Consider the following 12,172-nt stretch of genomic DNA (forward strand, 5'->3'; position numbering starts at 1 on the left):
TAACTACACATACTGAGTGTTTTTTTTTTTAATCTACATCTGCACTGGAGGCGCCACTGCTATTTACTAGCACACCTCATTATTAGCCAGTGGAGTCCTTTGTAACCCATTGTCATCCATTGTGCTGTGATAGATCTACCATAGCTTAAATTCTAGGGGGTTTTGGCTTCTATGACATATGACTAAGATCACAGATGTGAACACTGCTGTACATATTAACTTACCATCATCTTATTAAGACTAAAGGCTCCTTCATAATATAAACCAAACTGAGTCACTACAAGCCCGTTGCCTTGCCGCAAATCATCATGCCACATTCCCATATATTTTTCTCCCCTGGCAAAAAAAAAAAATAATATTTTTTTTAATTAATGTATACAAGTATAGTGCTGAGTAAATTTGTTAACTTGGAACGATGAGACAAATGATGCACTGGACTGAACAAAAAAGTCAGACCCCCCCCCCCCCCCCCCAACAATTTTTATTTATTTTTCAGATAAAACAGAAACAAATGCCCTTATAACTACAGTAAAGGCCATTTAGATGGAGTAAGCAGGTCCCAATAATAAGAACTGATCTCACTGACCTTCTCTCGTGTAACACAGCCCCACCAACATCTAGGGCAGGCCACATGAGCAAGCACAGATTATTCATGTGACCTTTTAATTTAATCACCAGCCTCACAAATAATTTCTGTATAATTGACATGGCCACTTAAATACATTGCTATCGACCACACATTCCCTGTTTACACAGAAATATGTGCGGCTGCTCATACGAACCCGAACCTCGGCAGGTTCGGACCATCCCTAGGCACAGGAATCGGGAGATACAGGAGACCAGAGGCGGGACAGGAGCGGCTATGGCGCTGCAGCTGCGGGAACACAGAGATGGGTAATTATAACAAGTTTGCTATATTCTCACCACCCCCTGGCCACCCTGGTTTTATATTTTTACCCTTTTAAGTTTTATTCACTGCACCCTATTTTTTTTTCTTTTTTTTCCCTTTAACCTGGTTCATGATTTTTTTCCATGTATTTCTGTGCGCACTACTTTGCACCAAAATACATGCCTTAAGCGCCGGATTAATTTCAATTTTAAGATGTGCCATTGTCTTCATGGTTTTAGCATATTTAAAAAAAAAAAAAAAAAAAAAGAGACACAGCCTTTCTTAGTACACACGTCCAGATGGGTGTATCTGCTAAATAAGTGGTATCTGCAGGACAGCACTATGAATAGATGCATGTGGGACATATTCTCAGAAGCTTCCTTGAATTATCAAATAAATTGCTATTTAAAAAAAGAGACATCACTAACACAATCCCAACTGTGAAGACAGATATCCCAAAATAATCAGCAAAAAAATATGGTAAATGACCTTGTGATATCATCAAAGACTCCATAACCAGTCTTCTTATCCATCACCCACTGTCCAATAAACATACTAGGAGATGTGGAAGTCAATTTGCCACTACGAAGAAGCCCATGACCATGACGGTTATTATCCTGAAAGCAACCTTCATATACTTCTCCATTTGCATACCTATGACATAAAGAATTGATCTGTAAATAACTAAAATAACTGAATCAACGTTATAATGTCTGAAGGTGGTGGAAACACATTTTGTAATATAACCTGTCATCACTTTGGTGCAGACTGAACCACATGTCACTGTAGCTGTCCCTGGTGACTTCTGCCCACCCTCTAGACCTTGACTGACAGATCTCTGCTTTTATCCAAACAAGGAGAAATCTATCAATTAAGGCTGGTGGGGCAGGGAGAAGCCGCTTGTGGCCCTCTTGATAACATGAGTTACAGGCAGCAAGAAAGGTTCTCTTTAGCTACATTGCATCTTACCAAAAGTTGCCTTGCCCACACATTTTTCCATCTTTCCAATTGCCAAGATAGCGGTCATTCTTTTTTAAGGCTTTATTGGGGATTATATATTCCCCATACCTGTGAAGACAGAAGGTATATTATAATCAATACCACTATGTTGAAAAATGAAATAAAATTGCAAACTTTTTTATCCTGTGCTATCTTGGTAATGTATATCTTCCTTAAGAATCAAAAAATCATCACATTTATTATAAAACAGTGAGCAATTTATGAGTCTGTGTTTAACAACAACTGCTATAAGCAAATATTCAATACCATGTTTTTCACGGTTCTAATAACAGGTTCACTTACCCATCCTCCAAGCCATTTCGGAAATCACCAGTGTATATTCTTCCATCTGGCCAGCTCAAAGTCCCTCTAGGAAATGCAATAATGGTCATCAGTAACATGTGGTAATATGATGTCTGAATTCTGACTTAATGATGGAAACTTAGTTAAGTTAGTGAAGCCAAATCTGAAATCTGAAAATACAATCTGAGGGATATATGTACCAGAGTGGTGGCCCAGGACTGACAATCTGCTGACCAAGAATCCCAATCCTAGTAAACATGAGAGGAGGAGAGCGGCTAATAGACATCACATTACAGAAACAGTAGGCAACAGCCAAGTAAATGCAAATGCCTATGGCTAATGTCACACAGTAGTGTACTAATGCATTTGCAGGTTTTATAGGAAGCCAATTATTATGCTTTTTGAGTTTGGGAGCAAACCCATCCAAACATGGGAGGTATATACAAACTTATGATCAAATCCATAGCTATACCTGCCATGTGGCTTTCCACTTATCCAGCGACCATCATAGGTGGCATCTTTTAATCGAGCATCCTTGTAGAATGTGTATTTAGCGCTGCGAGATAGAGGAGGATCCTGTCTTACAATGCTTCCGCTAGTGGTGAGGGATGGCTCATGTACTCCTCGCAGAGCTTGATCTACCGCCTGGCTTATTGCTCGAAGCCACTTAGTCTGCAAAAAATAAATAAATACATAAATTGAATAGTTTAAATAAATACATAAAAAAGAAAAGTCAATTATTTTCCAAGACAGATTTTTTTTTCAATTCTTTACTTTGCAGTTTTTGCAGAGAATTTAACTAAATTTCTAATCATTTTGCCTGCAAAAATATTTTGATGGTTTATAATCACCCCGAAACTCAAAGGGGTTATCCAGTGTGGGGGCACTTTTTGAAATAAAAGACGTCCACTCACCTCCCCGGTTCCAGCGGCGGCTCCCGCATAACGGCGCTCTGGTCCCCGGTTCCCAGCCGCTTCCGGGTGTCTAACGCCGCCCGAGATGCTACGTCTCAGGGCCGCTCAGCCACTCAGTGGGAGTGGGAGCCACCGCTGGAACCGGGGAGGTGAGTGGACGTCATGCTGGAGCACCCCTTTAAGGCCCTGTTCCACGGAACGATTATCGGACATATTTGGCTGATAATCGTCCTGTGGAATAGAAGGCGACGATTGTTGCAGTCGTTGAAAAACAAGCGACTAATATAGCAGCGATCTGCTGCCGTCACCCCGTGGAATAGGAGTGGCGGCAGCAGATGCTGCTATCCTCTATGGGCTGCCCGGAGGATCTAGCGATCACCCGGGCAACTCCCCCCGGCAGCTCTCCACCACCCCCCCTGCACTCACCCGCCGCATGGAATAGCGGTGGCAGCGAGTGGGGAACGAAGAGCAAGCGAGCGCTGAAAGCACTCGTTTGCTCCTCTCCGTCGGACCGTGGAATAGGGCCTTTAGAGTTTTATTGTGGCCCATCAAAGCTACACGTAAGCCATGTTCACTGGTTAAAGAAGATCTAACAATCCATTAAATTCAGAGTCTGTTTGCAGTGTAACTATTTCATGGGTTTGTACCAAATATAAATACCTTTTCTTGTGGTGATGAAGCAACCAAAGTCAGTTGTTCCTCTGGGGTTGTGATCTTTAAACCATTTCTGAAATAAATGTACACCATATATATGATGACATACACTTTTATACAGAAACTGTTAAAGGGGTATTCCCGATGTGGGGTAGTTATGCCTTATCCATAGTGTGAAAAGGGTTGAGAATAACTGCGTAACCCCCAACAAAAATTTCTTGGTTATGTCATATCTTGTGCGGATCTTATGTAGATCGGGTACAACTACCCCAAATGGGAATACTCCTTTAAAGCGTAACAAAAACAATAAATATCTATAGTACAAGTGATATTAAGAAACTCTGTAATAGGTTTTATTTACCAAAAGAGTTTCCTTCTGAACTGAAAAAGCTGTTTTCCTAGCTCCCCCCTGACTTCAGAAGAAGCAGAATTTCTGTGTCCATTATGTGTCTATGGAGAGGGGAGGGGCTGAGGAGTGAGTGAGCACGGAGCAGTCCTGCAGAGCACAACACCCTGCAATCTTCTCTCAGCAAGTGTCTAGATAAGCACTGACCTTTATGACCCCTGAATCCAGCGTTTTAGGTGCCCAGACAGTCTACAAACAGCTGACCTTCATGCCTCCTCTTCCTGCTCCCTCATCTCCCCCGGCCCCTCCCCTCTACATCGGATATTAAGGACGCAGCAGAACCTGTCTCCACTAGCTTCTCTGCAATGAAGATGGCTTTGCCTGATAATGCACAGATAAGAAGTGAGGGGGGAGGCTTGGAAATTGCTTTTTGAGTATAGAAAGAGGCTTTTTTATCCTACTAAAACCTATTATAGAGTTTCTTAAAATCGCCTATACTACTGTTTTCGGCAACAACAAAAAAAAATGACAGTTACGCTTTAACTACCGTGATACATCTAACACAGCACAAATGTAATGTAAATTTCTGCCCCAGAAAGATCCAAAAGGAATTACAGTGATTTAAAGGGAAATAACAGGCTGTTAGATTTATTCCTTCCTTCATTCATGAACATTGTGTTCTTAATAAATAACTATATCTACATAACAAAGTGTTCCCATATCAAGAGGTCATATGACCACTGTGCCCATTTGCTCTAGCAGTGAGTAATCATTTTAAACCACCCTCTATTTATCTATAATCTTCCCTTTTTTGCTGATCCACAAAAAATATGCAATACAGATGCATTATGGACTAATTTTTTGCGGATTGCAGATTACTGAACATCTAAATATAGCCTAAGGGTATGTTCACACTCCAATACAGATTTAAAAATGTTCTCCATGAAAACCCCATAGTGAACCCTATGTCTTAAAACATGCATCCTTGCATTCTGCTCCCCCGATGCTGCAGCTGTCAGATCTGCGGGTAACTGTGCCGTTCTTGCTTCTTCCAGTGGTGTCCTGTCCCCCCCCCCCTTAGCTCTGTAATTGACTGAGTGGGTAGTGTTACATCACCGGAAGAAGGACACAGGACAGAGACTTAAATACATAATAGATACTGACTCTGGGAAGCGGGTGAGGAAGCAATGCGGTATATAACATATAGCATGGGGGAATAAGGCGGATATCTGGAGAACAAGAAAGGCACAACCTTTTCTGTTCTCCGGCGCTCCACATATCCCGCCTGCCGATCCATGCAAGTAACTTCTGTAGACAAGAAGGGGGGGGGGGGGGGGGGCACACCTTGTGATAACCAATAGCTGACACAACATCAGCAACATCGGCCAGCTATTGGTCACTGCCTCCAACATGCTCCCGCCTCTTTCTCATCTGCTGAAGTAGCAGTACAGACAGGCAAAGGGGGGGGGAGTGGAGTGCCAGAGAGCAGAAAAGGTAGGACCTTTCCTGCTTTAAGGATATCCCCTTTAACTAAGGAAACTGTCCTTAGAGTATGTTGACACGTACTATATATGCTGACGATTTTCTGCAGCAAATTCTTTGATGGAAAGTCAATGACAAAAATCAGCCACAGAAAATTCACAGCACGCATAGTTTGTGTCAACATACCCTTAGGTATGTAGTGAGGCCACAATCATAACAATAGCACAGAAGATGGAAAAAATAAAGATTGGGGAAAGTATATACAAAAAACTAAAACCAAAAGACTTGCTGTGTCATTACTCTCTTACGCAAGAATGCTGTTATAGAGCCCTATATTCATTAGGACATTTTGAAAAATAAAAGAACACTGGGGGGGGCACCATAACCAGTAGAAGCACATAGGAACCTCTTTTAAAACAATTCCAGTGGAAAAAAAGATGTTTTACAACAGAGTAAATTATTATATCGTAATGGAACAAACTGTTCTGGTTAACATTGTGAATAGAGCGATTCACATCACTTTGAAGTGTCTTTCTACAGATTTACTTTAATTACCAATGCCGTGCTTAAAATATAAAGCTTTGGGCTACAGAAGGAAATAAAACATTAAGTAGATCCATGGACTGGGTCCAAAATCGAAGCATGGCCATTTAATATCCCAGAGGATGCCACCAGAGTAAACCAAACAGACATTGTGCTCATTTTTAGAAACACAAAACAAATAGATTTTTGCAATAATACCCACATTCCGGCAACTTCTTCAGATACAGGCTCCACCCAGAGTGTAGACAGCGGAAAAATGTGATGTGTAGAGAACTGTAAGAAAAGTGGTATACATGGAGTAAATAAAATAATGACCGCTGATAAAGTAGATATCTGCTACTCTGAAAATAAATTAGCAATTTATAATTATTGCTACTTGCAGTAATTTATAATAATTACAAGTGCTGACATTTTGCAGGTGGTGACCTTGAAGGGTACCTGTCACAATGCAGCTAGCTACCAACCAGAGTTCAGTTTCAGCTAATGCTAGACAATGGGGTTATTATGGATATGTCCCATACCAGCCAAGTTCCATGCATGAGCCCTACTAAAATAGGGCTTGTGCATGGAACTTAGCTGGTGTGGTATGCATCTATGGTAACCTGAACCTCTGGCATTAGCTACGACTGCATGCCGGTCAGGAGCTAGTTGCATTGTGACAGGTGCCCTTAAAGTGTCAGTGTTGATACAACTTTCAAAATCTAAATCCACAAGGGATGTGAAATAAAGCAAGTTTGCAATTTACATTAAATATTTTTTTGTGATTATGTTTTAGAACAAAGCTATTCTTACTTGTATCCAGGTCCATTCTCCTGAAGGTAGCTTTTTAGCCTGGCTAAGAAAAAAAAAAAAAAAAAAAAAGACTAAATGCAGGCCCCAGCCAGTCCAGAGTGTCACAGCTCAATGCGTCAATCGATCAAATGCCTTCTCTGTGAGCGCTCGGATAAGCGTGACTTCCTGCGTTTTGTCTCTTTTTTTCAACCAGCACAAGACTACAAAGTTGCCTTCAAGGGGCTGGACTTGGATACAAGTAAGTATAGCTTTGTCTTAAACAGGGCTGTGGAGTCGGAGTTGGAACTAGTTTTGGCTGGAGTCGGAAAAAATGTACCGACTCGGACTTCAGCTTAAAAAAAAAAATCTATTTAAAATTGAGTTTTGATATGAATTGTATAAGTTTTGCTCATCAATATATATTATTATGAGCAACATTCTAATAGGACACTGGCCCTATTAGATAAGAGGGGTCGAGGAAAAGTTGTTGGTCACTATTTGGCAGTTTGTTTCTGAGCTGGAAGAGTCCATTGTGTGGGGGGAGATCTGTGCTGTTCTCTTCCTGGATGCTGGATGATTGTAAATGCACAGCAGTGTAGTATGAAGATATGCTTTGTAATATTGAGGAGGAGAAGACATAAGTAATGCAGCAGTAACCTCTGTCCTCAATGTGGCGTTTTTCTTCAGTGTTCTATGGCTGCAGCAGGCTGTGTGTGTGTGCTATGGCTCCAGCAGGCTGTGTGTGTATGCTATGGCTGCAGCAGGCTGTGTGTGTGTGTGTGTGTGTGCATGCTATGGTGTGCCCCCACACCCACAGTGACCCCTCTATATCACTATGTGTGACTTCTCTATATCACTATGGCTGACCCCTCTATATCATTATGACTGACATCTATATTACAGGTATCTAGCATTGTTAGCAGTGTTTGTGTGTATGGTGAATATTTAGTTAGAAACAGCAGGATTGTCAGCAGGAAAAGACCACCTGGTCCATCTAGTCTAGTTGTGAGAAGTTCAGGACATGGAGGCTGGAGACTAGCTTCATCCGCTGCGCACACAGGAGAATCTGCTTTATATCTTTCCTTATTCTCTCATTTGCCCCAGGATCATGTAGGACATTAGGGAGAAGCTGCTGAGCCAGTGTGATAAATAACTCCCCTGGTATATGACCGGCCATTTATGAAGGAGCAGGAGTTGGAGTCGGTCCTGATAAAATTCAGTGGTCGGAGTCGGAGCTGTGGCTTACCGACTCCACAGCCCTGGTCTTAAAGCATGATAAATAAAAATAATAATGAAAGTTATAAGGACAGTGACACTTTAATGTGTGCTCAAATGTAGATCAAAGTGTGTCACTACAAGGGTTGATGCAGCATATTAATGCAAAAAAAAAAAAAAGAAAGAAGAAGAACTCTCTCACCTGGGCATGAACCAGGGCATCATTGAAAAGAATGAACCAGTTAACAGAAAAGCGCCCAGCATTCTGTAAACCTAGTCCGCGGTTGCTGCTTTCACAGATCAGACGTCTTTCTGGTTTTCTCAAAGAATCCTACAAAACAAAAGTAATTTTTCCTAAAGCAAATAAAGATAAATGGGAAAATTTATCAAAACTCATGCAAAGGATCAGTGGAGCAGCTGCTCATAGCAACCAATTAGATTACAACTTTTAGTTTTAGGATCCGTTTGCAGATATTAATATAACTAAATGATTACACACAGCATCAAATCTGCTGCAGCTCCTGTACACGTGAATAGACCCTTAAGAAGTAGTATTGCAGTAGTATTCTTTTTTTAAAACTCTGAAAAGGTGAAAGTACCGGTAAATTGTAATGGGACACAACATAATTTGTAATTTAAAGAGAGCCTGTCAGCTCACTGTCACCAAATAAGCTTAGTACAGAGTTCCCCTGTCAATCTTAATTTAAAGGCTGTCAGCAGTGTGGTATACTGAAACACAACTGATGCAGCTAATTGGTGGCCTCAGCAATCACATGTTGAACTTACTAGAATTACTGGAATACTAAGGGTACTATTACACGAGGCGATGAAGGCCCGATAAATGTTGTAAACAAGCACAGATCTGCTAGACCTGTGCTCTTTTCTTGGGCCTGTTACACGGCACGATAATCGTTTAGCAAGGACTGCACGGGCATCTTAGCAATGTCCATGCAACCCTTGTCCAAACAGTTAATACATTATCTTGTCCACGCTCCTGGTCCTCTCCTGCCCTCTGCTTGCTTCCCGGACCCACAGCTGCAGCTTCAGAGCAGTCTCTGAGCTGACAGGCCACTCAGCCAATCACTGTCCAGGATTGCAGCAGCCAGTGATTGGCTGAGCGGCCTGTCAGCTCAAAGAAGCTGCAGCGTGCGGTGCTGGTAAAAGAGCAGAAGGCAGGAGAAGATTGGGAGCGTGGACAGATAATGTACTAACTGTTCATTCAATCATCAGCCGTTGACCTTGCATCGCTATTACACAAAGCGATGGCCAGGGCCTAAAGAAATGATCGTTTCATCGGCTGATCGTTGTCTCTATTACATGGAGCAATAATCGGCCAATTGGCTCGATTTGGCCGACGATCATGCTGTGTAATATGGCCTTAACTGTGCATAAAACAAACTTTTGTTTTCCACTACAGTCAACAGAGAGATTGCAGACATACAGTCATCTTTCCTGGGAAGGTCTTCCAGAATCCCAAGGTGTATTCAGCCTCTTTCTTCTTTCTACTTAAAGCCAAGGCCAAAGCATCATAACTAGTGCTGGAGTCTTGAAGCTTTTTGTACTCTGGGGAGGACTAACAAACAACAGAAAAAAAGAAGAGTGATTCATCATAATGAACAAAAATGAAGCATCAAACAAGTTGTCTACTGGTAAAAAGAAAAAAAAATTAGTGATGGGGGCACAACCAATCCACCTGTTAGGTTTTATATAATAGAGTGTGTGGATCTGTGTGTGTGATGATTTTGTTGTCCTAGGATGTATGTATCATGATTTAACTGCATGGAATGGGCACGTTGTTTCTGACAGCTTCTCTCTACTCACACTGCTGCCTATTCAGGCTAGTGCACTTTTCTCCTACACTTAGGCTACAATTACACATCAGTAGTGCAGCCCATAACCGCGGCCTTGGCCCGCACTACGAATGTGCATCTGTAGTGCTCTGTGCTTCACAGAGCACTACATTGCCACTTCATTAGCGTAGCGATTTGTAGAGCAAAATGTGGTCCGCATTACATGTCTTTTTTTTTTTGCGGCACGGATCGCGGCCTCGTACACATGTACAGACGTCTGAATGGGGCCATTGAATACCATAGGTTCTATGTTCTGTCCACAATTGCGGACAGAACAACAAACGTGTGAATGTAGCCTAAGTCATGGAATAGCAGAGATGAGTATGTGCTGTGACTGGCCAGAGAAGGGAAAGGCGATCTATGTACACCTTCTACTGCCAAACAGCTCAACTCTGGTACTTCACCCTGAAATATAGGGAATGAGAAATAGCTGTAAAACCAGCAATGAGAGCCTAAAAATAATTTTGCCACCTCTCTGAAGGATTAAACTAACAAAACAATGCAGTTTTCTTAAAAACCTTTGATATGAAAGGTACATTTTACAATTTATGCAAATAAACTAGCTTTATCATGGGCTTTTCTGATAACTCAATTTACAGCGGGTAGGGGGTCGGGGAATAGGAGCCACTATTCCAGAAGAAGAGATGGTCTCTCTTTCTAGTATTTCATGAGATATGGAAATACTCCAGTGAGCATGCTCATATTTCCAGTTCAAGAATTTGTGAAGGCTGGTCATCCACCCCTTGTAGTATGATGAGGCAATACTGGTTATTATCCATATTACTCACTAAAAACAGTTACTATATTTCTTATGTACAGAGTCTATTTCCATGAATACACAGAATCATGACTGTGGTGCTGCTGTGACCCTCACTGCACTGAGAAGAGTAACAAAGACTACAGGCCAAGAAGAGACAGGAACACTCTATGGTATTTACAGAAACAACCAACTGTGGCCCCGTACATAGAAACAATCTCAAGGAGACAACGGTGAGAACACTTTACCATGTTACAATAAATCAGAGTAAACTGAGGCATTCACTTATATAATCAGATCTAATGATGGTAAGATTCTATCATAGCCTGTACATGTATGCTCTCTTTACCCTTCTGAAAACTGTACTAATAATAATAGTTATAATTATACTTTATATTTTTATAACGTATCATGTGTCACAGTGAATTGACAGTAGCTAGTTCCTATGACCACAGGCCACCCATATAATGGACACTGGCCCTCAGAAAATGCAATACAAATCAATAAAGAGAAAGCTTGGATGCAATGCAGAAATACAATAACTTACCACTTCAAAGCACATGGCAAGTTTCAGTAACAGTCTGGCATACTCATGCAGTCTGCTCAATGGTGAAAAGAATAGGGAATTAAGTGTTTCAGGAATAGAGGTGCCCTCCTCTGTCTCAGTGCACAGACTCTGAATCAGACCTTGGTTCTTACTGAAGAAGTCCCTAAAATATGAGATAATATATGAAATAAGAATGTATTAGAATGTAAATGCACAAGTTGATACTTAAATTGGTGACCTTTTAAAATACACTACCCTTAAAGGGGTTGTCTAGGCTTAGAAAAAGCACAGCTGCTTTCTTGCAGAAAGAGCACTACTCCTGTCCTCTGGTTGTGTGTGGTATTACAGTTCAGCTCCATTCACCTCTATGTAACTGAACTGCAATGCCACTCTCAAACTGAGGACAAGAGTGGAGCTGTTTCTGGTGCCCATGTTTTTCTAAGACTGGATAATCCCTTTAAGAAAGTATCCTCACACCATGCAACTTTCCTAATGCTCCAAATGTTTATGTCCATGCATGGTGACATGCGAGGTCTTTATGTAGGACACCAGAGACTAATATAAACATTCAGAGTGGTAAGTGACCCAGGAGGTAAAGGAAGAGTTCTTAGGGTGAGTATGGTGTAAGATCTTAAGCAATCTCAGACAACCCATTTAACAATGAAAACAAAATTAAAAGACTCTATACTATAGGGTTTTTTTTTTTATCTTTTTGGAACGCTGCGGTTTTCTTCAAAAAATTCCAAACATAATCATGTGTTAAAGGGAAATTACAGTAATCGGCTTATTAAGCTTTTTATTACGTTATACAATAATTTTTTAAATGGGGTTTTCCAAGCAAAACAGACATTAGATATCCACAAGATCGGTGGACCGTCACTGATCGGTGGACAAAGTTACTG

General features: G+C 41.2%; 1 protein-coding gene across 3 annotated transcripts in view; it reads right to left on the minus strand.

Annotated features, from left to right (window-relative positions):
* Nucleotides 1-12,172, minus strand: part of ALS2 (alsin Rho guanine nucleotide exchange factor ALS2) — an 80,160-nt gene that overhangs the window by 11,499 nt on the left and 56,489 nt on the right. For all 3 annotated transcript variants that reach the window (XM_069983291.1, XM_069983290.1, XM_069983292.1), the window contains exons 13-22: nucleotides 11,271-11,433; nucleotides 9,558-9,689; nucleotides 8,319-8,447; nucleotides 6,333-6,403; nucleotides 3,766-3,832; nucleotides 2,664-2,863; nucleotides 2,192-2,257; nucleotides 1,859-1,957; nucleotides 1,379-1,543; nucleotides 225-336 (exon numbers count right to left, since the gene is read on the minus strand). In XM_069983291.1, coding sequence (XP_069839392.1) covers nucleotides 225-336; nucleotides 1,379-1,543; nucleotides 1,859-1,957; nucleotides 2,192-2,257; nucleotides 2,664-2,863; nucleotides 3,766-3,832; nucleotides 6,333-6,403; nucleotides 8,319-8,447; nucleotides 9,558-9,689; nucleotides 11,271-11,433 — 1,204 coding nt within the window. The remainder of the gene's footprint in view (nucleotides 1-224; nucleotides 337-1,378; nucleotides 1,544-1,858; nucleotides 1,958-2,191; nucleotides 2,258-2,663; nucleotides 2,864-3,765; nucleotides 3,833-6,332; nucleotides 6,404-8,318; nucleotides 8,448-9,557; nucleotides 9,690-11,270; nucleotides 11,434-12,172) is intronic.

The sequence above is a fragment of the Dendropsophus ebraccatus genome, chromosome 9 (assembly GCF_027789765.1).
Source record: "Dendropsophus ebraccatus isolate aDenEbr1 chromosome 9, aDenEbr1.pat, whole genome shotgun sequence".
NCBI lineage: Eukaryota > Metazoa > Chordata > Amphibia > Anura > Hylidae > Dendropsophus > Dendropsophus ebraccatus.